The sequence below is a fragment of the Gymnodraco acuticeps genome, unplaced genomic scaffold, assembly GCF_902827175.1.
Source record: "Gymnodraco acuticeps unplaced genomic scaffold, fGymAcu1.1, whole genome shotgun sequence".
NCBI lineage: Eukaryota > Metazoa > Chordata > Actinopteri > Perciformes > Bathydraconidae > Gymnodraco > Gymnodraco acuticeps.
In genome coordinates this window covers 3,021,830-3,048,783 of record NW_022990966.1, presented here as the reverse complement: position 1 = coordinate 3,048,783, position 26,954 = coordinate 3,021,830, and the positions used below count along the sequence as shown (strand labels likewise).

Sequence of the window (26,954 nt, the reverse complement as noted above, 5' to 3'; positions counted from 1 at the left end):
CTTCAGGTTTATTGAATTCTTATGGACTTTAAAAGAAAGCCGGTGAACAGCTATGACTTGAACACTTATTTGCTTCCTGAATGTGCAGGCCAAAGCCGAATGTTGTGCCATTTTGTCCAGAAAGTTGTAAAATTGCTTCAAATAAAAGCAAGTGTTTTATGGTGACCGTGTACTAACCATTGGATATCCCTAAAGACAATAACAGGTGTTTTTTCAGCAGTGGTGAGAAACTGATCTTGTGTCATACCTGTGGGCTGAGCGGTGGGCAGCCGGGCCGGAGCGACGCACAGAGGCAGGAGGCAGGAAATCCAGAGTGAGCACCACAGAGCCGTCATTCCTCTAGAGGACGAGGTGAGACGCAGAGCAGCGAGGCCCGACTCAGACAACATCCTCCAATCGCATGCTGTCCAGCAGAAGGGCAGCCTCCAACGCCGCAAGAAATGATCCAACGACTCCCCGTCACTGACCTGGAAAACAACAACAAACATCATGATATTCTGGCTCGGATTTGTCCAAGGTTGTACTTGCAATCAACTCTGAAAAATGTAATTGTAAATTGAACACAGTACAAAGAAGCGCCTTGGGGTCTACTCTGCACACACGCTACCCTATTCTGACCTGACATTCCTCACAGATTTCAGGGATTACAGTGGAAATCCCTCTTTGCAGATTTTCTCGGAAACTTTCTCGGAGCACCTGATCGTTAAAATGCTTGGATTGGATCTCTGATATTGGAAAAGCTTGAGAAACCATTTGTACCGTGCACTCAGTCGGGGAATACAAGTTCATTAAAAAAATCCATTAGCTTCGCTGCAACAGGATTAGCTGAAGAGTGAGAAAGATCACTTTATAAACAGACCTCAACAGCCTGTCATTCCTTCTACATTACTCTTTTCTCCTTGAGATACTCTTCTGCATGGTTTAGCAACCGATTGACATGGATTTCACTGATCTTCCTGCAGGATGAGGAATGCCGAAGTCTACAGTATCAGTTGCCCAACGTGCCCGGCGGCTGGCTGGCAGCAGGAGGGAGCGTGACGGCTAAGGAGAGCGACGGCGGAGTGCTCTGCTCTGTTTGCTTAAGCAGGGAGAAGCTGGAATGCACTGAGGATGGAGGAGAAAGCCCAAAGCGAGGTGCCCAGAAAGGCAAAGCACACAGACACACACACACACCACCAACTGTTAGATTACACTTTAGCGGCTCTGTCCAGCTTCAGAATAGCCTTGGCTCTGAGGCGTCCACCCCGATGAAAACAGACGCACAGGTTTGGCAAACACACGCGCAAACATTTCAGAGTGGGGCTTTGCTTCGGCACACAGAGGTGTATTGTACACACACACACAGTCCACAGAAAGGTTGTGTTGTCTTAAGTCTTAACAGTACTGTTTTTCTTTCTCTCAGAGGACCTGTGACCCACTCCTTGCTCAGCACAAACTGAGGCCTGGCTCTGTTTGCACATTATCACTCTCCAAACACAGAACACACCGACTGGGGGAACTTCACAAGACACATGTGAATTCATAAAGGAGTGCAGACACACACAGAGTGTAATCTAAACACTGCACCTATCAGGCTTCAGCATACTGCAGCCTTTTATGTTCTTCACTGCGCTCCTCTTCTCCTCTCGGCCCATCCTCAGCCTCTTACAACAGCAGACGCCTACACGCCGCTGCGGTTTGTTTATACAGCACGATAAGGCCTTCGCTCTCCGGACGTGGAGGTAGCTGATTGCAGGCCTCGCCGATTTGAAACTTTTGTTTTCTCTGGCAAGCACAGACATACACACACATAACAAAAAAATCTCAGCTTTTTTACAGACACTTCACTTCGAGAGCTGACAAAGTCTCTGGAGTTGTTTTATGTCAAGGCACAGATGTGTTTAGACAAGCATCGTGACAGACTCTCAAGCCATGTGAGAAGAAAGTGGAAAACAATACGGGCTGTTAGATTGACTAATTTGGTGACGGGTAATAGTGGAGACTACCTTGTGAACAAAGTGAATCATTCAATATAAGGAGCAGCCTAGCGTTGCAACATGATTGATAGCGTGAAACTGGAACAAATTAAACCCAGTGTAAGCGCAGTAGGTAATAAATGCCCTTTCTTGACAAAACGGCAACCTTATATGCTTTAGTATTTGAAATATTGGGTGATGAAATTCAACTGAGAACATTTTCAAACAAAGTGGACATGCCAAAGATCAGAAATTAAGTTTTAACCGACTCTGCAGCCACTTTGATTTCACTTAACAACCTCAGAAAGCAGAGAAGAAGAAGAGGAGGATCCCAAAGACCCAGCGAGGAGTTCAAAGCCTGTAAAGTGTTTTCATGCTAATATTTTCTTAAAGCATGAAGGGGAAACACTACCACGGCTATACATAATAAATGAACATTAATCATGCAGTACTATCCTCACATTGTGATAGCTCCGAGGCAGAAAAATGCTTTAACCGGGGTTCAAATCCCTGTCATCCCTCTCCCCTGTGTGAGGATCAATGCCAAGCGGTCACATGCTAGTCACACCTCTCCAGAGTGTCAGTAATCTTTCATAATTAAGCCAGAGAATCAACAGCCGGGGCAGGATCGACTTTGTCATTTTGGGAAAAGGGGGATTAGAGGTTTTTGGGAGAGCACAAGTGCAAACAGCAGCCGGTCGGAGGGCACATGGAATGAGAGCTAGACAGATGCACAAGTGGGTAATCTTCCATATCAGTGCCTCCTTATTCTTCTTCTACTCCTGTATTAAAAGTTATCCTACTTATCTGCTCGTCACCTTGTCTCCCTCTTTTTGCCTTTATCACACACCAGCACCCTTTTTCAAAACACACCCTCAGGTGAGAGGAGATATTGATCAGCACGGAGACAGACAGAGCATTTTAAAGCTGTCGGAGATACAGAGAGACTCCGGGTGTAAAGCTCACCTCGGGCTGTCACTCAGACGGGCGGCGTAAAACAGATAGTAATGTAGCCTGACACTGCACATGTAAATGACTACACCCATCCCAACATTTGTCCTCTGGATGAAACGGAGGATAAAGGACACTTTAGTACTTCAGAGTATGTAGAAAAACAGGATCATTTGGAAACTTAGTGCTTAAGAAAACTCTCTTATACATTGTGCACATTCCAGCAGACACCATGGGGAATTTAAAAGTTATAACTTTGTATCTCCCTCAGACACTTTATAAGACCTTGAAGGGTTATTACACTGAAGCTATATGGAGAGAAGGGAAAACCATTAACAGCTCCACTGTGAATTTATCTTCAATGTTACAGGCGCAGCGTGAATACATACATAAGTTACATATTTTAAAAAGGTATACAATACTTATAATTAGGCCCAATAAAGTGCATTATTTAGTATCAGAGACATATTCCTACAGGTATATAATAAAATAAATCTGCTAAAGGCCAGATAAGGTTACTGCTGAAACACATTGGAATATTACAGTGAATTAGTGAGAATGAAAAAGTGGGTTCTTTTCAAATGCACTTCTTCCCTCTTTATAAAAGAGGTACCCAAAACTCCACGCAGAGGGATGGTCCCAGGCCAATTTGAGTAATGAAAAGAGGCAATCATAGTTTCATTTGGAGTCCAAATGTGTCTGCGGCTGCCTCGGATTGAAAACGCTGCAAACTGGCATGCATTACTCGGGTCAATAGATACAATTAATTTGCAGCATTAGCCAAACCATTATGATCTGCACTCTTGTTGTTTATGGCTCCCGATATTTAATAAGCTCAAGCAATGCAAGTCCCAAATCTCATTTCAGACCCCCCCCCCCTCCACAATGCTATAATCCTGTAATTTGCAGCGTTTGAGGGTTTGACATGATGGGAGTCAAAGCTGAGCTGAGTGGCCAAAATCACCATCTGAATCCCATTGAAGCGCATGTGTTTGAAGAGGGGATGACTGATCTGCTGCGGAGGAGAGAACCGCACAGTTCGTTCATTCAAAGGGAGGTGGAGGAAAAAAATATGCTGTTTTCTGGAGAAACTTCAGAGATGATCAGAGGCATTAGGAAGAGCGGCTCTGTGAAAGAGGCTGATGAGTAATTCATATGTCTGCTGCTAACCAGAGAACACGTCACTGTTGCAGCGAGGAGAAAAGGCGTGTTCGTCCTAACGAGCAAAGGATGGCGATGAAAGTCAATATTTGACTTTTTGACTGTGAAATGATACAGTCGGTTTGATTGACGAAACATTGAAACCAAGCTTTTAAGTTGCGCATCTAATGGATATCCTCAAATCATTATGGAAATATAACTCGTGCGTAATTTCACAATTGATGTGCTTTTACACGTTTTCCCTTAGTTTTAGTTTCTAGAACTGAAAAGAGGAAAAATATTTCAATAAAAAATCTTCAAGCAAATAGATTTTAATTTTAAATGAGCAGAAGGGCTACAACAATTGCCAGTTCCATAGTCTTTATCAGTCCTGCAGCGTGCGTAATTTCACTATCCTGCGCCACACGCAGAGCAGCCTGCATTAATAAGACTATACACAGAAACCTGTGCGCGCCTTCTCCAAACCAAGGTAGGCTAATATAAATACGCACAGAAAACTCCGTCTGCATACAAGGACCGTGACGCACCGATTGCGCACAGACCGGGACCAGGCAAGTAGTTCAAGCGGCAGCACCTGTGCTATGGTTCGGACCGTGGGGCTGTTCCTAAAGCTCCACGCTGGCTCACACGCACTGTACACACTCCTTTATACCACACGGCTGCTTTACGCTGAGAGACTGGATGGCTCAACCTGTCTGACTCACACATCTACAAGGAAGTGGAAATATATATTTCATTCCTTAGAGAAGCTGCAAGTGTTGTTCACGAATAATAATAGCCTAATATGAATACAACTAATAATAGGCTAATACCAATAATAATAAAACACTTACCCAAATTATCACGTTTTGTATCCAAAATCTCCGTCTTTCAGATGTCACCAAGCATTCAGAAGAAGAAAACCAGGCTTTATTCTCCAGTAAACTTTATACAAATCCACAAAACTACTTTAAAATCCGTTAGTCCCAGAGCTTTGGGGAGAAGTTTGGCGACAGTGGAGGGAGAAAAAAGTCAGAAATCTCTCTCACGACTTGACAGCGAGAGTACTCTGCTCGGGCACCGATGCAGAGAAAACCAACTTCTCCACTAAATCCTGTTCTACCCTGCGCGCTGCTGTCCAAAGTGTCCAAACCTCCAGAGCGCGTTCATCCTGCGGTGCACCGGGCAGTGTGTAAGTGTGTGTGTGTGTCGGACGCAGTGATAACGGACCCTCGCTCGGATCCAGCGCGGATGCCAGTCGGTGTGTTTCGTTGCCTCGGATCAACCAACTCGGACTGGTGGCTCTACTCCGCCGGCTGCCTGTGAAGTAGGAGCTGCCGTCAAGAGAGAGTTGCTAGGAGACAGGAGGAGTTCCGGTTTGAACCTTCAAAATAAAATACGAGCTGGTGAAGTAGTGACGCAATGCTTTGCCTTATACTGGAGAAATGCCAAATATATTTGAAGTGGAACATGTAGAAAACACAAAATACATTTTAACACACATTTAACTAAAAATGGTGTATTGTATTTTGTAGAAAAGCAAAAATCATCACAAACTTTTTGAATATATTTTTCAAAGCAATTTGTATAGGCTACTGTTCGTTTACAAATGTGCAAAAAAAAGTATGTGAAAAAAACGGAAAGAAATACGAAACTTAAGTGATAGCTTACATATAATAAAATAAGCCTCATTCACATGCATCGCAATTAAGCCATCAAGAGGAGTCGCATACTCGCATTGTGCCACGCAGCCATTTAGAACATAGCATACTTTTATTTTGAAGGCTCTTCTAGTTTTCATTGTGTGTGTGTGTGTGTGTTTCATTCTTGACGCTCGTCTCCAGTCTCGGTCCGGGATGCCTCCTGCCTACGCGCTACGCTGGGACACACAGCAGCAGAGGGGGGAGATCATATTTTTGTGCGGCGCTCCTCCGGGGCCGCTGGAGGCAGCAAGACACGGCTGCTCCAAACGTCACCTGACCCAGCTCCATTTTTTTGGTCCAGAAAAACTAAATCAAGCGAGGCGTTATTGCAGAAATCCAAAACTGCTGAATGAACATAAATACAGTTTTCAATCTTTACAGTCAGTGTTGGCCAATGTTGGGTGTGGGAACCACAAAGGGGACCTGGAGAAGGTGGTCTTAGCTTTTAATGCCAATCTGAGGAGTACTATACACAGAAGGTCTAGAGATATTGTGAGGAGAGAACTCACATGTCTCTTTGGTTATCTGGGCGCCATTAAAGGATAAAACCCAGGAGGACTCAGGGGCCCGGCGCTGCACAGGGGCCCTGGAACATGTCATGGATTAGAGATCGTGTGTGTGTGTGTGTGTGTCAGAGCTGTTTTTGAACTTTCCCTTATAGAGACGCTCATCACCCCCAGAATATTAACAGACAATTAAAATCAGTGACCGAAGTTTCTAAATAAAACTTTTCTTGCACCATGTTTGTGGCTCTGATGGATAAGAGTGTGTGAAATTCAGATATGTTTTTCCAAAGGGATATGACAAATGTCTACACCTCTTTCTGTGAAATAATGGTTATGGTTTCTGTAACCAACAACGCTTAGAGGACAACTGGAAAGACTAAAATAAAAGTAGCTTTTAAGTCTTCTGAAAAAATAAATAAATAATGAATCAAAAAGTTTAGGCATTTAAAAAAGTCTGGCCAACTTTGTCAAACATCATTCTATTTAATCGAATGATGTTCACCAAAATAGTCTGATCGTTTCTTGTGACTAAAGCCTCTCTAATTGGTCAAATGCTGTCATTATTGAACATCTAGTAGTGAATAACTGTTACTGTTTTCAAATGCTACAAATAATTGTTATCAGTTAATTGCTCAAACTGTTAACGTGTAAATGATGTTATTGTTTCCAGTCAGACAGCCTTTTAGCAATCAGCTCAAAGCAATGTTTGACCAGTGAGCCCTAAAGAGTGCTGAGTGAACAGTAAATTACCATTAACCACCCATTTATTCTGCCATATACTTCAGCCTAATTACTGCTGTCAGGACAGAGGTGATAGCTGCTTTAAACAACACCAATTACCCTCATCTCTTAAATTGTGTTTTGAGAAGGCAACTTTATGATGCCATAAAGCGGAGCAGCCCTCTGCTAAGGGACCGGGAAGCTGGTGGAGTGTGCCGTCATCCGTCTGTGTTTGTCCAGGAGAGTTTGTCCCTCACTATGAGCTGTGACAATCCACGTCAACACGTCATAAATAACAATACAAGGAAGAGCATTGTCAAGTGGAGAGATCTATTCATTTTATAAAACTGTAAATTGAAATTCTTAAGAGTTTTTAATAGTTTTTCAGACAAAACGAATACCCCACATTGGGCTCCAGGAACTTGTGATGGGCATTTATTTTTACTCTTTTATAGACTGAACCACTAAACAGGACACCTCATATAAGTTTATGAGGTGTGACAAGTTCAGTTAAAGAATGATTTTCTCTTCTCTACTGTTTCATTTGAATAGTTTTAGGAGGCCTGATGAGGAAAGGTAAAGTACATTTAGTCATGTAGTCAAAAGCAAAGTATAGAAAAAAGGCTGAAAATTAGATGTTCTTATTTTAGAGCCAGTTAACCATCCCCTCAACCTATTGGGTTCACCTGGTTCATTTCTTGGACTGTGTGCTGGCCTCTACGTTGAGCCCAAATGGTTCATCAGTTAATCATTAAGGTTGTAACTTCCAGTTTCACTAATACAAATAAATACCACAATGGAAATTGATTCATATTTACAGTTTAGTTCGTTTAAATGATATAATTTGGCAAACATGAGGTGTCCAAATGTTTTTTTTAGACATCCTCATTGGTGCAGCCATTCAGCTCATTCAACAACACTGCCATAAGTGCTCTTAATGTACGGTAAATTCCTTCAAACATATCCCGCTACCTACAGGTGATGGTGCTTCAACCTCCTGGGAAAGTCAAATGGAGAAACAACAAGCAGTTCTCATTAAAGCAAGTGAAGAAGAGGAGAGCAGAGTGATGATGAAGGCCGGGCTCGCTGACCCTTTGGACTACAGTGATCTGTGAGAAACGAGGGATGGAGGGGGGGGGGGGGAACAAAAGCCAGCCGGTCAGGAGGAGAGGTCATACAGATGGTGAGAATGCTCAGTCAGACAGCTCGAGTACTGATGGGCACGCACACACACAGCAAGACAAACAAAACTCCTCTCTGCACCCCCTGCAACACCCTTACTTTTAATCAACACACTGACATATACACATTCCTCAACCCCCCCCCCCCCCCCCCCCCCGCCTTGCCCTCCAGGGAACAGATCAGCAGGAGATGAAAGGTGAGGTCTTGTAATTTAAAATGGAGTTAAAAATTAAACAACAACAAGACAGCCTCAGAGTTGAGTTTGGTTACTAAGCTGCAATGATCCTTAAGAGAGGGAAACATCAATAACTTGAAATCCTGCATATTTTCACTGATAACCCCTTTAAGTAGAGTCTGGTAGCATTGACTGTTTTCTCTTGTTGCACATTGCCTGTGTGCGCAACAACAACCGATTGACTCACAGTGGCTTTGTTGTGTACGAGGTGGACAAAAGCAGCAGGCTAATGATTAACACGAGTGATTCTGGCTGGACAAAGACGCAGCACAAAGGGAAGGAGCTGATCACTGAGGCCGCTTCACACTCCACTAGATGCTGCTCTCTGCTCTGCACGGCTGACCCAAATACAACAACTGCTGCAGTTTGTCTCTGTCGACTCGTCACACACACAAACATACTGTATGCAAGTGGTTCCCATCACTGGGGTCGGGACCCCTTCAACAGGTCATGGGATGGGTCGTGAGATGATTTAGGGAGTGATTTGTTACGCTTAAACTTGAAAAAGGTTAAACAATGCAGAATTACAGTGGATCACATCAGGAATTATCAACTGGTGGTTAGGGCCAATAAACACTTCTTGAATAGCTCTGACTGTAGAACAGATAATTATGAGTTACGTCAGAACAAAGTTTGAGACACTCTGCTGCTTTCTTAATAAGTGGTTCTTGACCAACTAATCTTGTTTGCAGAGTCGGACCGGACCACATTTTGGTATTGGAGCTTTTTGGTTTCCGTTTGTAGTCTTAGTGGTATTAACCAATCACATATGAGCAGGCTTTGTTTGTATGCAGATAAATAGTCCATGTGAAGAGCTAAAGAGGCGCATTGGCCGAAACGCAATCTTGGATGTTGCCCTTAGATTACATGCGATTTTCTCTTTGCTAACTGCGATGTTGGACTAGGAGCCTTGCGGTAAAAACAGCTAGTTGAGTTGAGTTTTTTATGGTTACCTCACCTGCTAGCTTGTGTGCAATGTAGGTCAGCTGACATCGAGTTTAAAGTTGGAATAATTTACATTTTGACCACAGCGACAATTTTGAGCTTGTGTCCTTTCATTATGGACTTTTTGGCCTTCTAGTACAACGGAGGTTAATTATAGCACAAATTAGCCAGTCAATGTTCACCAAAGTACAACGCAAGAGTGTTTCTGGAAAACGTAATTTGATATGTTGTATACCCTATTGGCAGATATTTAATCCTAGCACCAGCAGGGTCTCTGTATGTAAGAATGTTTTGCTTCTTGGTGGGGGATTTAGTATGTACACATATGCCAATGTAATCATTCACATATATACATTTGATGTGTGCAAAACAACCTCAGAAGACGGGTGATCCATGAAGCCATGACAGGGGCTCCCATGTAACCACAAATTGCGATGAGCACCCACACCTCAGAATGAAATGATCTCAGCAGGTTAGAAGCACGATGTGAGCTGAGCTCTGAGCTTCGGCTCTGCGGGGGTCCAGCTTTATGTTTGTCTTGACTCACCGTCTCTGCTGGGTGTAATGGCCTCGTGATCGGAGCCTTTTGGAGGAGAGGGTAGAGAAGTGAGCCAGTCTGCCTTGTCTGGTGCAGTCGCTCCCATTACACTTCTGTTGAAGAACGCTGAGCTGCGAGTCAATTTTGCAGCGCGGCTCAACGTTTTCCTCGCTGTGAAAGAGGAGGGCTTGTTGGTGAGGGCGCAACACAGTTTGACAGCTTGACTCCGCACTCCTGGTTGTTTGCTCAGAGAAATATATCTAAAGGCTGAGGGAGAGTAAATCACTCAGGCACAACTGGATCACTGTGCTCAAAAACCCTCACAGTAAAGCCCCAGTTAGGCTTTCCACACGAAAATTAGCCGACACAAAATCTCGATGAAGAACCGTTTGATCTTCTATACGCCATGCGGGTTTCTTTTGTAAGCCACAGATATTTCTGAAGCTTCTCAAAGTTCTTATTTTGTCTGGAAAGACAACAATCCCAAAAAATTCTGATGATGTAACCCCTTTGCCGTTAGGACAATTGCAAAACTCATGTTCGTCTAGCATAAATCAGGTTGTTCTCCATGTGGCAATTACGAAACTGACTGTACGTAATTAGGTCAACGACTTAATTCCACAAAGGACTCATCGTACCTTGTGATAAGATTAAAACCTGTTCTTAATGGTGATTCATTACAAAACTTGGTTTTCGATTTCAAATGATTACCCCCTCAAAGAGACGTTTTGATCTACCGGGGATTAATTCACATCACCAGTTATGCAGTCTTCAATTGAGTAGCGTCTAGGAGAGGTACATTTGAAAGGATGTTTCTTCAGATAACTGCTGCGTTATATTTAAATGCAGAATTCCTCCTTGAAATGCCTAGAGTTAAGAATAGGCTATAGAAAGTGACAGGGTTAGGGTTAGCAAGGTAGGCAAATATGCTAAAGAAAGGGAGTTTTGTGGCTTTTTCCCTCAGTATAAAGTGCATTTTTGGGGCTGATATAACAATGTTGTGAACATTATCTTACTTTGCACTCTTTATTTGGGGAATTAAAACCTCCCGGTGCGTTAAAAAACCCAATCATGTGTTCCTCAGAGTAAATCAAAAGATGCTTGTAAAGATTGTTAGCCGTTAGTTTGGCACAGAATGAAATGAGATGCTAAATCTTGTCTTTGTTGTCCCTGCACACAAAGGCTGGTTGTTCTACGTTCAGAGCCTTGGCACACTTTGTCCGTCTCCTTTTCCAACTTTTGCTCTGATTATGAGCTGAGGTGTAAAACTGGGAGTCAACAGAGCAAACAAAACAAACCCTCAGCTGTGTTTGCATACAGAAAAACTCTAAGATAGAAAAAGCAGCTTTACTTTCTACAGACCAGCACCCCCTAACAGAGAAAAGCCACTGTTTACAGGGGATACACTACAGAAACACCACGCCACACATATCCATTTATATTTAAACTAAACTCTCAGACTGAAATCAAACAAGAGGCAACACTCCTTGTGAGGCCGGAGAGAGCGAGCAAAACGTCTGGCTTTGAAATGGAGCGCGAGTTTCTCTGTGTTTGCATGGCGGCAAACAAAGGGAGATTTGTAGAAATGGGAAAAGAAAGCTGAATCAGATAAAAGAGGAAACAATTTCGGGTCGATTTCTCTTCCCAAGCAGCCTTTTTTTTATCTCCGCACAGGCTTAAACACTTCAGTCTGATCAAACAAAGCAGCGTTAGCTAATCGGTAGACCTGAACGTCAAGTGATATCTTGGTTAAATAGGCAGCTGCAAGTGTTTGGCAAGAAGCAAAGGAGAGAAAAAAAGATATTTGAAAAAATGCGAACCTCAGCCTGCTGTGTATCAGCTGTTGTGTGGCTGGAAGAGTTGGCCGGCTGCTTCACTGCCAGTCAGACAGTGTGAAAAAAAACCTTTATTCAATCAAGGTGGGGATGGTGGAGTCTCAGATCTGTGCTTGGATCAAAATGTAGTATTCTCTCTCCTCAACACTCCCACAGTCAGTTTAAAATAGATCAGAATATGAAGTGCAGAGAAACTTTGGGATTTTAGCCTTTGCAGACCATTTACATACACAAACCTATAACACACCTTCCCCATTTTATTCTCCCTTGTTTTTTTGTTTCTCCCTACTGCTCCAGTTCTCTCTAGTGTTTTATTCCTTTTTCAACTTATTGTAAAACAATAGAGATATTTTTATCATAAACAAATTAATCTGTACAACTTTGTTTTACTTGTGTTCTTTGTTCTGCAGCATTAATGTGTGTTAATGCTGCTTTTACCGGAGTGACTCATTTGAGTTTTTCACAGTTTAGGGGTGACAGGAGGACTTCATGTTCCAGTGGACGGTCCGAGACACACAGCAGACATCAGACTATACTTCTCCTCTCTATACAAACATACATTGAACACAGCGGTGAGCCGGCACGCAGCCAGAACAGTATACAAGCTCTTCTGTTGAGGTTACATAAACTCAGCTGTCTCTCCTCCTCGCTCCGGGTCATCTGCTCCTCTCATAGCGTCTCGGTTTCATCTTGCTAACGCTCTGATCACACGACATAAACGCTACATTGGTTTTGACACACAGGCATCTGGGATATGCATTCACCTGAGGCGACTGCTGATACAGTGACAGCGAAGAGGGGCCGAGAGGTGGAGGCCCCGCGGTGAGGAAGATAAGCTGCGGGAAAGTGGAGTCAAAGAGCAGGATTTCACTGTGGAAAACCTTGTGTAGTCAAAAAGCTTCTGGAAACACATATCTGTAGATTTCGAGATGTTATTTCCAGTGAATTGTGTTGTTTAATGGTGTACTTCTTGTGTAACACACTCACTCCGCCTCTATTCCTCTTGGAGAAAAATGTTAATAGTCAGGTTTGGTGTCAGTCAAAGAGTCAACGTTTTTTTAGCTGCAATTTCATGACAACGTTTAGCAATAATAGAAAGAAGAATCCAGGATGGTAGAGGCACTGGGACCATTTTCACACCAGCAGTGTGGAAATTGCAGCTAAAATAGACCAGAATTCTAAGTAGAAACAGCTTGAGTCTTCAAAGACCTTCAGTCCACTATTCTGTGCTGTAACAGCCACTCAGGGTCAACTCAACCTTTTTAAAATACTCTATATTCATGAAGGATAAAGAAAGATGTAACTGCATAAGGTTATGATTGTGAAATTCATTAGCAACTTTACTAAATAAACCAAACTTTTAGCTGCACATGTATCTAAAATATGTAAAGATTCCACTTTTCGTAACATAATGAACTACGAAGAAATCTTTTACTGAAAAACTAATCAGATTAATTCCCATTAGGAACCAAGTTTATCCTATTTTGCATAGACTATTGCTTATACAGTTCTATATCACCAATGATTAATGATGTTAATCGCTGACACATATTTTGTAATAAAACTGCCATCTAGATCGCACACAATTTAATCTACTTAAATATTTGGTTAGATCTAAGGTGTTGGAAGTGAGAAAAAGGTCTAGATCGAGATTAGGAATGTCTGTAGCTGACCATGCCTACAAAAGCTGTTTAAACAAAAGTTATGTAACTTTGTATCACAGTTTTCATTCAGGTAGCGGCTGAAAAATACTCCACACTTCAAAATCACGTCATCAACCATGCAATATAGGGACAAATTAATTCCAGTTACTTCTCCTGGTAATTGTCCATGACAATCTCGACTCTTGACAGTGCAGAGTCCTCAAAGGTGTAACATGTACACCTAGCAAATAGGAGCTATAATGAATGTTACTCACATTGTGGTACTATGCGTATCAGACTGACTAGATTTAACAGAGAAAGTGTCATGGATCAGAATTGCTGTCCGACTGCGACATGCGAGTACTTCCCTGTTCCAGCCTGTTCTGAATACAAATTATTATTCATGTTTAAGGCCAAGGATCCTTCTCTCTGTCTGTCTGTCAAGGAAGAGGAGAGCAAAGGAAAGCTACAAAGACAGATGAAAGGCTATTTTCTGCCCGTTTCTCATCCAAAAGCTATTTTTAGCCTGCTGTTTTTTTCATAACCACTCCCTCAGATTCTTACTAACATCAAAAAGACACCGCTACAACCAAGGGCTTGAAAGGAAGATAGAGCCAAGAGAGAAGAGATGGGTTTGATCAAACAGGTGGGGGATGGGTGGGGTTTGGCTAGTTGCAGTGATGGAAGTAGATTTACTCGATTACTGAATTTAAAGGGGACCTATCATGCAAAATGCATTTTTGTACGTCTTTTATACATGAATATGTGTCCCTGGTGTGTCAGGGAACTCACCAAGTGTCAGAAAATACAACCCTCTCTCTTTTCCTCCATACCCAAATCTCTAAAAACGGGGCTGCAACGGATCTGATACAGACTGATCCAGATTTGAAATATCTCTGACGTCAGAAACAAGGAGCTCCGGGTATATGGGCAACTCTCCACCTATCAGGGGAATGAGAGGTTGCGTGGCATGGTAACAGCATGGTAACATGACGCTCGTGCCTCGCCCCCCTCCTTTGCAGGGGGGCGTGGTCAGCTGCAGCTCATTTGCCACAGAATCAGCCCCCTGCAAAAACAGGGCTGGAAAAGAGCAAATAGAGCGAAATGAGGCATGGCTAAAATGCATGATCTGTTTGGTAATTTGAAAAAAAAACTTCACAGACAGTTTTATATAGGTATGGCCTTACAATATATGTTTCAAATATAGCATGATAGGTCCACTTTAAGTAACCATTTGAGGTACAATGAGTACTTGTTTCTGTGTCAATTTATGCTTCTACTCCAACAGTTTAAGGGAACTTATTGTAAAAAACACTTTTTTTACAGCTTAAATGGCTAATTAGTAATTACTTCATAGATTGAGATTTGTACACACAACATATGAATAACTTTTTAAAAATATGATGTTTTGCTGTAAATAAACCATCCCAAATTATATTGACAGACCTGAAACAATGAGTGGGGTGACAATATATAAATTGGTATCAGTTCTGCTTATTCTTTAAGTACTTTGTTTGTGTAAAACACATCACGGTTCTTGCTTCAAAGATGTAAGGATTGTCTGCTTTTCCCTTTAAAGATTTTAACTTGTTTTTTCAAATTTCTTTTCTGCAATGAATATTTTCACTCCTCGATTTACATTTTCCTGATTATACATAGGGCTGGGCGATTTGGCCTAAAAATAAAATCGCGATTTTTTTTCTAACTAATGGACAATTTTCGATTTAAACCTCGATTTTTTTCTGTTTTTTTTTTTTCTGACAGATCAGCTTCAATTTTGTCCTGCTCTGACTGGGAGGTAGACGACACTGTCAGTAGTGATGTGTGGGTCGCGAACGAGCCGGCTTTTTTAAGTGAATGACGGGAGCCGGCTCTCGCCCGCGAACGAGCCGGTTTTTAGTTTTTTTTGCGGAGGGATCTAGATCGGCATGAAGGCACATTATGCAATGTGCACATCATCCCGCTTATTACACATGGCCACATTCTCAACAAAGTAACGACATGACTCCCAATATTAATTGAAATGCTTTTATGGATTTAGAAAATGATTTTATTGACTTAAAAAATAGTTTTATGTATTGATTTAAATTGACAAGCATCCGCTAAGAAAAGTAGTCCGTTGTTACTGTTTGAACTAACGTAGCAACGGCAGGAACTGCTTCGATAGTGTTTTTGAGGAGCTTTTTGATTACAGATTTGAAAACATCGTTGCTTGCTTTAAAAGTAGCACAATTCATGATGTCAAACCTTGGAAAGTATCTAGATATCCCTGCCCTAATGCCAAAGTAACTGCCAACTGAATATGTGTCGCCGTTTGATGTCTATGTCTGGACCGCTGCGTAAAAAGGAGGGTTTCTGCCCCATTACTTCTCTTCTTACTTCTATAAGAATAAAACACGGAGGACTCACGGCCCGTCCACACAGCAGCTTTTGGCGATTTGTCCACCGCTTCCAGCGCGTCTCCGCCCATTGACTTTGAATGGGGATGACGTCACTTTCCCTCGCTTGTCGCCGAACTGCATTGTGGGGGGGCGAGGCGAAGATTTCCAAGATTTCCAGGATGTTCAGGATTCCAAAGTTGAACAATGTTCAACTTTTGAGGCTGAGCTGGAAGCGACAGCCAATCAGATCCGTTTATGCAAATCTGACAGTTCAAGCGCTAGCCAATCAAACCGCGTGCAAGCTGGGAGAACCAGACCCGCAGTTCATTTCTATATTCCACAAAAATGGAGGAGAAGTTAGTTATTGCGGTAGCAAATCACCCGGTTCTTTATGACCAGTCCCTATTTACTTACCGGGATACAAACCCGGAGGAACCAGGCATGGAGGGAGGTGGCAGAGGCAGTGGGTGAAACTGGTAGGTTTTCGCTTGTTTGGGGATTTTATATCCAGTTTACTTCGTTGCTAGTTTACTTCGTTGCTAGCAAGCATAGACAGTATCATTAGCCAGCATGGAATGTAGCATAAAATAGCACCATAGACATTAATCTCATAAATGTTCAAAATGTTAAAAGAAATAGTGGAGAAGAACCGGGGTTTTTTGCTTTGTATGTCGGGGGCGGGAGATTCATGTGATTGGTTGTTGGTCGCGAAATCCCCAAGCTTTCAGACACGCCCAGCTCCAAGATTTTCAAGATTTTTGAAAAGCTGCTGTGTGGACGTACCGTAAGATCTCTTTTCCTCCCCCTCTACAGACTGCCCAGCAGCTGATCTCAGAGTACGCTCCCCTCTCCTGCAGGGGGGCGTGGTCAGCTGCAGCTCACAGAATCAGCCCCCTGCAAAAACAGCGCTAGAAAAAGCAAATGGAGCGAAATGAGGCATGGCTAAAATGCAAGATATTTTTGGTATTTTGAAAAAAAAAAAAAATGTATATACAAGTCAATGCATTCATTGGGTGGTATCAGAGATTTACACGGGTCTGTAAATGCAATGAAAACAATTGGCCAGAGCAAATCATTTATATTAAACTTTATTTACTTTATTTACTCTTGAATACTTCAGTACAAAGGATGTATTGAATAATTTAAGTGATATATGTGTACACAGAGCTGCAGATCGGGTAGTCACAGGCAATGTGGCTGAGTTTTGTGCGCGTTCTGGAAAGTGAGAGAGTAAGCTACTACGGAGTCCCTTAAAGCAAAACAAATCTGCGGAGTCTAGAAATGTTTTTAAATCGCGATTTTTCGGTTCACAAACCGTAGGAAAGTAAAAATGCAAATTAATCGTTAAAACCGAAAAAATCGCACAGCCCTAATTATACATAAATTATTTAACTTCAGCACCATTCACAATGCATGACTATTACTTGTAATGGAGTATTGTTACAGCGTAGTATTAGTACTTTTATGTTAGTAAAGGATCTGAATAATTCTTCCACCACTGGTTATTGGGGAATAAAGTGGTGCCGCTTTATCCCATGATTCAGTTGTGCTGCAGTGGGGCGTCCTTTCAACTACTGCCAGTTCTTAACACATGAACACATTAGAGAATACGTAGCCTTCATCTGACAAGAGATATTTTCTCTCTCTTTCTGTCTCTGCTGCATGTGGCTGTTTTAATGACTGTGTGGGAGGGCGGAGAGGCGGATCTCTGACCCAGGTTTCACTTTTTTATTTTTGCTCGTCCACTGGATTGAAAGCCCGGAAACGTGGGAGGAGAGGCGGGGGAGAGACTCACACGGCCAGTCAGACCTGTTCCTAAAGCCCAGGTGAAGCAGCACACACACTGCACCTCCATAACTTAAACGTGATTTACTGTGTGACAATCAAATTAGATGCTATCTCTCCTGTGGAGAAGTGACACAAGGCCTCGTTGCTCCATGGCTGTCCAAACAGGCGTTTTGTCAGCACTGACTCTTTAATTACTGTTTAAACACAGAATGAAATACATGACTCATGACTGAGTATTTTGTCAACCGTTGTAATGCTACCGTTTGTTTGACCTTCCTCATGACCAAAATATTGGTATCAAGTGTTCCCTTTTCTAAGAAATAAGAGCAGAAAGCATCCGGTAATTTCAGAGCTCAGTAGACATACACCATTGAGTTGTTCTAATGCAAACAACTTCTGCCTCCATTAGTAACTCTAAAGGAACTGCTTCACAATGCATACAAGGTGCTGTAGCTAACTTAGAAGTTAGCAGCTATGGTTATCTGCAATAAAAACCGACCATTGTAATGTGCTTATACTACAAAGGGAGGAAGTTGAGGAGTTTGTCCATAAAGCAGGGTTTGGAGATTGTAGGTGAAAACATTCAGGTCTTTTCTTTGTATACATTTTGTTTTAGAAAACTCAAGTCCTTACGTGACAAAAACACTGTGGTCATTTGGTTTAACCCTTAAAACATAAATTATAAGTGGAAGCAGCATGTTGTTATAAATATAGTAACTAAAATGTTCCTTTTTCAGCCAAATTATGTCTGTGAATACCAAAAGACCATTTTGTCGCCATCCCACAGACAGACACTAGTGACATTTTGTTTTCGATAAACCATCTGGCTTCCATTGACAATGATACTTTTTGTTTCTATTATTACTTAGTAATAAATTTTTATGGTGATATAAAGTGTTGCATAATTCAAATCTACATCTGTGTTGTGTTTTTTTGGAGTTCCACAACATTTCCTGGGACTGCGTCGGAGTCTCATTCACTATCCGAGTGACTTTGTCTTGGCTTTGTTGGCAATCTGTTCAAACAGAATGCCACTGATCTTCTTATGCCATTGATGTGTAAACAACGGGAAAGGCACACAAATCAGAAAGTTTCTGTATGCATAAAGAAGCCATGAGTATGCATATCATGTATAGAAGAGGAGTGCTGGGAGGTGGCTTCACCTGTGTTGCTGCACCTGGCGAGGAACAGGGCTGTGAGGGGGTGTTGCTGACAGACGGCAGGTATGTCGCAGCATTTATCAATCATCACTTCACTGCAGCTGGCCCCGATCTGTCACATAAAGGCACAGTGATACCAAGAGACAAGCTCTCTTTACAAGATGTTACACAACGGATAGTAAACGCTGTCAGTGAACGCTCCTGTCAGTGAACGCTCCTGTCAGTGAGGCATTCACACAGCAAGCGTTTTGTTTAAGGCTTCATTGTTCGTAATTGGCATTAGTTTTTATTTGTAGTGGTTGATTAGTTTATGGTTGATTTGTCATTAGGACAATTCAGTTGATTCATTATTTGCATGTCTCAACTTTTTTGTTTCACATCAAAAACCTCAATTTCATGTTCTCATTTGAAATCCATAAATATGTGTGGTCTATGTTAAAGCTGATGTAGCTCAGGACACTCTCAAATACCCTCTTAAAAAGAAATGTTGTAACAGAAAGGGTTTCAGTCCGGTTAAAGTATGAACAGTTGTGTGTCTCTTGTGAGACAAGTTACTGTTTGAAGTTTTTTACGTTTAGATTCCATGTTTCCATTCATACAGTACCTTCATAAAAAGTTGTTTGTTTAATTTGTTTTATTTTTCTTTTGGTAGATGTTTTAGTTTTTAAAGAGTCTTTGTGTTATTTTATTTATTTATCATTTGTGTGAGAATTTATGTAAAGTATTTCACAAGTTAGTTTGCAGGTTGTGGCTCCAAATCTTTAAATTGATAACTCGGAACAAGTATATATAACGCATCTGTCCTCAAACATGAAGGGGAATGTAAAAAAAAGTAACAAAAACACCTTGTGCAACTATTTTAACCGGCTGATGTTAGCAACAGTGACAAGCAAAACAACAGAGCCTTCATTGATTGGTCATAGTCTACTCAGATGTCCATGTATTGCTTCATCACAGCTATATGATAACCTCAACAGTTATCTACCCAGACACTTGAATGTGCTACAGTGTTGAAATCCCATTTGCACATCTGTTTGAATGCACATGCAAACACTGAACCCATGCTGGTTACCATCTCTGCTCCCACATGGAGGGAATTTGCCAAGATCAGCTCAGCGCCCCTCCACTGCAGCGAGCGCTGAAAAAAAAGAGCAAAATGTGCAGTTTGCACGGCAGTAGCTACCCCGAGGCCACTGGATCGAACGCTGGGGCCCGTCAGCAAATTCTTAAAAACACATTTCTGGAAGCGAGAATAAAAGCCAAACAAGCCCTGTGATACCTGCGCGTTTTGGAGAACCTCAGATAGCTAAGGAATTTGCCTAATTCTGATTAGCCTCCCACCGGGTTGCCTTTCTGTTTGTCACTGCAAGGTAACTTTGATTCAGTGGTTTCTTTAAGTAGTGAATGGGGCAGGATGGGTGGGAGGGTGGAGGAGAAAAAAGCCCCTCGCCGCTCCACAGCTATTAGCTTGCTCTCCTTTCACCTGTCACACATTGGTGACTTTATTCCGACTCAGCCGGGACCCCCTGGCAGATATCAGAGAGATCATCTCCGTCTTAAGCTAAACGACTCCAACAAGCGTTGCGGCCCCCCCCCCCCCCTCCTGTCCCCAGCTGACCCCCGCGACCCCTCGGCACCACGGGCCGCCCGAGGATCAAGAGGTCTGCGGAGGAGTGGCCCTGGGAAGAGAAGGAGATGGGCCGAAATGAGCTCTGTCATGCAGAACACTGCAGGAGGGGGAGGTGACGAATACACACTCCCACCCCCCGCAGATATGCACACACAGCTGGGACAAAGAGTGACACACACACACTGAGATTAAAAAAAAAAATCCACAGCAATCAAGCTCAGTTTTGTCTTTCTTCCTCACTCTTTCCCTTGTGATATCCACACACACACACACACACACACACACACACACACACACACACACACACACACACACACACACACACACACACACACACACACACACACACAACACACACACACACACACACCACACACACACACACACACACACACACACACACACACACACACACACACACACACACACACACACACACACACACACACACACACACACACACCACACACACACACACACACACACACACACACACACACACACACACACACACACACACACAACTTCAGGGGACATTACATTGACTTACATGTATTTCCTGGAGACTTATCCTAACCTTAACGATAACCAACACATGCCTAACCCTTACCCTAATCCTAATCAAGTCTTCACCCTAAAATTAATGATTCCCCTCATGGGGACCTCCAATTTGTCCCCATAAGGGAGGCGAGTCCCCACACGTGACTGTGTAAACAGATTTAGGTCCCCACAAGTATAGTAATGCTAGGCTACACACACACACACACACACACACACACACACACGCACACACACACACACACAAGCAGCTGCGACAAAGACCTCTGCAGGATTAGCTAGCCTTTGTTGGCAAAACACAAATTACAAGTCTTTTAGCAGTGACTCCTCCCCCCTCCCTGCAAGTGAGTGAGTGTAGTGTGTGTGCATTCATACGACAAGGAGATAGAGAGTGTGTGTGTGTGTGTGTGCAAGCATGTACATGTATGCACTGCTTGCTCAATATGATGCATGAAAGAGTGCACAGGGTTATACTGTATGTGGGTGTTTTAGTGCTTGTGTTTCATGCAAATAGAACAAGTGTGTGTGTGTTTGAGTGTGTGTGTGAGGGGGGGTGTGGAGTGTTTTGAAGTGGGGGGTTTTGTTATCAGTCCCAGGCCAGCAGAAAAAACAGGCGTAACGGAGGAGAACCGGAGGAGCGAGCTGTCAATTAGAGACGTCTCTTTTAGAAACCGCACTGCAGCCGAGTTTGTGTTGCTCTCCGTCCTCAGAGGGTTCAAAGCGGTTCATTTCATGATGAATTGGAAATGGGGGACCCTGATGTAAACAAGACGAAAGTCTTTCTCTGGTCTGCATCCCCTTAACAATTGTATGTTTTGAGCTGTACTGTACCCAATATACAAGCTGTTAATAAACTTTTCAATCAATCAATCAATCAGTCAGACTATACAACCAGCACAGCCCCGAGTAGACCCCCCCCTCCCCTACACACACCACAACACAGACTATATCACCCCTTGATGCTAAATACCAATCAACTATGTGCAATATGTGCTATATATGCAATATATATATATATATATATATATATATATATATATATATACCGTTAATAACTGTAATTTATAACTGGCTGCTAATCCTTAGAACCGTTACAAAGTGTGTTTTTTTGCATTTTGTAAATTGTGTAACTTGCTGCAGTTAAATACCATCAAACTATGTGCAATATGTGCTATATGTGCAATATATATGTAACCCAAATGTCCCGTAGCCTCTCTGAACACCATGGGACTCTGCGTTGTGTTTGTTATTGGTGATGGGATGTTATGCAGAGGGGCGGAAAACAGGACACAGCAGATCGGATTGCGGTGGAGATGCTGAGTAGCGATTTATTCTTCACAATGGCAGCTCTTCTGACACACCTTTTGCGGAGTGAATACAAACATTAGCGCATTAGCTACATGCTAACCAATACAATAACCAAATGAACAGACAAAACATAAACATCTCACTCCCAAACATACACAAACGGGTAAATAAACATTTAAACTAACCCATTAATTAAACAAATGGAATGTTTGGACGTTTTTAACATAATAATGTGTACAATTATTTGCCGCCATTAACACTGCTCACCTTTTGCGGAGTGAATACAAACCATAGACTGTAGGCCTATATATGATACAAACATTAGCGCCAAAATGGCGGCCGCACCCAGAACAACAGGAGAAATACGGTGTCCCACAATGGACAAAAAACAACAATTTGCTGCGCAACAGCAACACCTAGTGGCCTGTTAAGGCTGTTACCTTACATCTACCCCTTCTTTAATTGATGGCGTCCCAGCCATCAGGCCAAACAAAATACAACAAAGGCCATGTAGCACAAGCAATTTAAACAGTTAAAGAGAAACAAATAACCTTTCTGTATGTATGATTGTCTTATAAAATGTGTGCGTGTTATTTTAACAGTCAGAATGTTGTGGTTTGATTGTGTCACCCCTGTCCTGCTTCTCTACTTGCTTTGGCCCTTTGCCACAACTTCCATCCCCTTTCTCTCCTCCTCTGGTCCTCTTCCGAACTCAGGACTTGTGACTCACATGACTGTCTCTTCGGGGCACACCGATTTCTTGGTGGATTTCTCCTAGGAGCCTTGTGAAGTGATTTGGTGTCACTCACAGTCGTACTTTCCTCATCTCCTTCATCCATTTGTCCTTCATCCACTTCCATTTGTTTGGGCTCATCGTGTACCACTGGTGTCCCAGGTCCCACATTCTCCTCAACTTCCTCTGTATGATCGATCTCACGGTCCTCTGCTGCATCCGATTCAACCTCTTCTCCTATCACTTCACTGACTCGTTCCACTGGAAGGAACATACACTGTGTGAGGAGGTTGCGGTGCACCACCCTCTCTCTCTCGCTGTCCTCCAATCGTATCACATATACAGGTGTGTTGAGTTGTTTCTTCACCACAATGTATGGACATGCCTCCCATCTGTCTCCCAGTTTCTGCCTTCCCTCCACATGACATACTTTGACAAGGACTCTATCCCCCGGTATGAAGACTTGACCCTTTGCTTTTCTGTCATAGTGCTTTTTCTGTTGAGCCTTAGCATGCCGAGAGGTTTGATTAGCCTGTGCATATGCCTGTGACAGACTGTCGTACAGAATTTGGACATAATCACTGTATCCACGTGGCTCACTTGCGGTGGAAAGCCCAAAAATCAGGTCCACTGGGAGCCTAGGATGTCTCCCAAACATCAGGTAGTATGGTGTGTAACCCGTTGAATCATGCTGTGTGCAGTTATAGGCATGTGTCATTGCGTCAAGATGCTCATGCCAGCAGGGTTTCAAGTGTGGCTCCAAGGTCCCCAGCATGTTCATGAGGGTCCGGTTGAACCTTTCGGTGGTCCCGTTGCCTTGTGGGTGGTAAGGGGTCGTATGAGTCTTTGTGATGCCAGTGCACTTACACAGCTCCTTCACAACTGTACTTTCAAAGTTGCGCCCTTGGTCCGCATGCAGCTTCGCAGGGAACCCAAACCGGCAGAAGAAGTTTTTCCACAGTGTTTTAGCCACTGTAGAGGCCTTTTGGTCTTTTGTCGGGTAGGCCTGGCCGTAACGGGAAAAGTGGTCTGTAACCACAAGCACATTTTCTATGCCACCTTTGGACTTCTCCAGAGTCAGAAAGTCCACACATACACCAGCTCCATTGGGGCACTGCTGTGGATACTGACCGGGGGAGCCCTGGAGCCTGCAGTAGGGGTCTTCCGGAGACAGCACCTTTCACACTGCTCACACCAAGCCTTGATTTCTTGAAACATTCTTGGCCAGTAGAATCTCTCCCTTATCATTTGCAACGTCCTCTCGAATCCTAAATGCCCTGAATCATCATGGAGAACAGTCTTTACTGCTGTATGCAGTTTCTCTGGCAATACTAGCTGCTCCACTACTCCCCTTTGGCCGTCCTGGATGTGGCGGTACATGATACCATCCCTCACCATTAACCTCCTCCACTCTTTTAAAAGAAGGCACACCTGCCCACCACCACTGACCCTCTCGCTGCGGCTTGGTTTCCGGTTCAAACTTTTGTAGTGCAAGACGGGGCCAATGACAGAGTCCTCCTTCTGCCCCACACGGATCTCCTGTTTTGTCATGGCAGGCAGGGATTCCGTCCCCACCTCCCTGTAGGGCTCACTTGACATGCCCGGCCAAAGGTCTTGTGAGTCAGGGTTCTCTGCGGCAGTGTTCTCATCAGGGGGCCCTCCTGGTTCTAGTGTGGGCTGTGTCTCCCCATGCACTCTCACATTGATCCCCACTCGCTGAGGACAGGTTTGTAGGACCTGTGTGACCTCCTGGTTTGACATACGGGAGAGGCCATCTGCATTTGCGTTACATTGTCCCCTCCGATACTGGATGTCAAAGTGGAATGTAGACAGCCGAGACACCCATCGCTGACCGGTAGCATCCAGCTTTGCAGAGGACATCACATATTTGAGGGGGTTGTTATCCGTCTGGACAGAGAATGAACGCTAGGGCTGAACGATATACCGTGTCATGGCGATAACCGCGGTATGCGCATGCACGGTATTCACACCGCAGGGACGTGCGGTTTTATTCATTTTTTTATTTTAAATGCTAACGCACTTGAGCAGAGAATCCAAAATAAAGATACCCTTATTATTTATCGAAACTGCACATACAATATATCCGATTAAAGCTGAGACTCCACAGATTATTTAAGTATAGTATCTAAGCGATCCGATCTCGCAACAGGGGAAGCAAACACAGACATCACAACACGTACCTTTTACGGAGCTTTTACGGGAGATCGTCTCACCGTAGCTGTCAATCTGATCAAAAGACGTGTTCAATGGCATTAAAACGAGAAAGAAAAAACGCGGCTGAATCGGTTGATCCATAGGTTGATAATGTATCTGTGGCTTTGAAGCAATTGTTTATAATCCATAATTCCATTTTTATGTAAAAATCGGATCACAAAAGTTAGCTGCTAATGGTAGCCACCTTGGTGGTATGCAGCTTCCGGTTTTGGCTACGCGTCGTCAATCTCACTCCTTATTTGTTCATGTGTTGGTGTGTGTAGAACTTCCCCTGATATTTGACCTTTTTAAAACAGATTTAGCACCAAAAAAAACATCTTTTGGGGCCATTTGGGTGGATTTTCCATATCTCTGGCCCACCTTGCTGGATGTTGACATGTGACATCTCTTTCTGACCGTCAGAGCCAATGGAATCGAGGGGAAATCACACAGTCCTTATTTGGTAATGTGTGTGTGAGAGACTTCCGCATAGCCAAGACCGGAAGCAGCAGCCACTATGGTGGCTACCATTAGCAGCAAACTTTTGCTCTGCGATATTTACATAAAAATGGAATTATGGATTATAAATTAAATCATTTTTTTTAAACAGAGACGTTAAAAACCTATGGATTAACCAATTCAGCCGCGTTTTTTTCTTTCTCGTTTTAATGCCATTGAACACGTCTTTTGATCAGATTGACAGCTACGGTGAGACATCTCCCCTCGAAGCTACGTAAAGGTACGTGTTGTGATTTCTGTGTTTGCTTCCCCTGTCCGAGTTCAGATCACTCAGTGATGATACTATATACCTAAATAATCTGTGGAACCTCAGCTTTAATCGGATATCTTGTATGTGCAGCTACGATAAGTAATAATAAGGGTACTTTTATCTTGAGTTCTGTGCCAAAGTGCGTTAGCATTTTTCGCTCAGGGGTCATTTAGATGCTTCTTATGAGACTTGTGTTTTGTTTTGGTATAAAATGGTTTGTATCGTCAGTTAGCTGAGATTATTTCCGTTAATCTGGTATAACACATTAATAGGTTCTTAAATATTACGATCCCCTGAGACACTGTCGTGAAAAAAAAGTAAAGTACCCGCCGGGACTTTAGGGTTTAACAGGTTAAAAAAAACGCAATATATATACTGTCCCGACGCATCGTTCTGAAGCACAAAAGGTAGGCTGTAATCCGGGTAACCCAGTTCTGGAGCAGTCGTCAACTTTTGCTTCAGGGACTGAAAGGCTTCTTCACACTCTGTAGTCCACAAAAAGGGCAGCTCAGGACCCAAACTTGTCTTCCTTCCTCTTATTTTCTTCCTGGGGTCACCAGTTGTCAGGCGGTATAAAGGAGCAGCAATGCTCGAGTAGCCACCAACGTACCGCCTGTAATATCCAGCAAACCCTAAGAACTGCAACACTTCCTTTCTGCTTGTGGGCCTCACCCAGTCCCTGACTTTGCTGATCTTGTCTGGGTCTGTCCTGATCCCCTCCGCCGATACCAAGTGGCCCAAGTACTGCACTTCCTTTCTCACAAGCTGGCACTTGGAAGGCTTCAAGCCATGTTCATGAAGCCGATCAAACACCAGCTGCAACCTCTCCAGATGGTCATCAAAGGTTTTGGAGAAGATGATGAGGTCGTCAAGGTAGATCAAGAGGTGGGTGAAGTTCAGATCCCCAAAACAGCAGGTCATGAGCCTCTGGAAGATGGACGGAGCATTCTGCAGTCCGAAGGGCATCCTGTTGGCCTCAAACAGCCCCATGGGTGTGCTGAATGCTGTCTTGTGCTTGTCCTGTTCCGCTACCTCCACCTGCCAGTAACCAGATGTGAGG

General features: G+C 43.2%; 1 protein-coding gene across 26 annotated transcripts in view; it reads right to left on the bottom strand.

Moving 5' to 3' along the window:
• Nucleotides 1-26,954, bottom strand: part of fgfr3 (fibroblast growth factor receptor 3) — a 113,717-nt gene that overhangs the window by 69,023 nt on the left and 17,740 nt on the right. For 10 of the 26 annotated variants that reach the window (XM_034235440.1, XM_034235427.1, XM_034235441.1 and 7 more), the window contains exons 1-2: nucleotides 4,901-5,374; nucleotides 248-467 (exon numbers count right to left, since the gene is read on the bottom strand). In XM_034235440.1, coding sequence (XP_034091331.1) covers nucleotides 248-389 — 142 coding nt within the window. In that variant the 5' untranslated portion in view covers nucleotides 390-467; nucleotides 4,901-5,374. Of the gene's footprint in view, nucleotides 1-247; nucleotides 468-4,900; nucleotides 5,378-26,954 lie in introns of those variants that run through there. The other 16 variants (XM_034235424.1, XM_034235433.1, XM_034235428.1 and 13 more) reach the window with 5 other exon arrangements.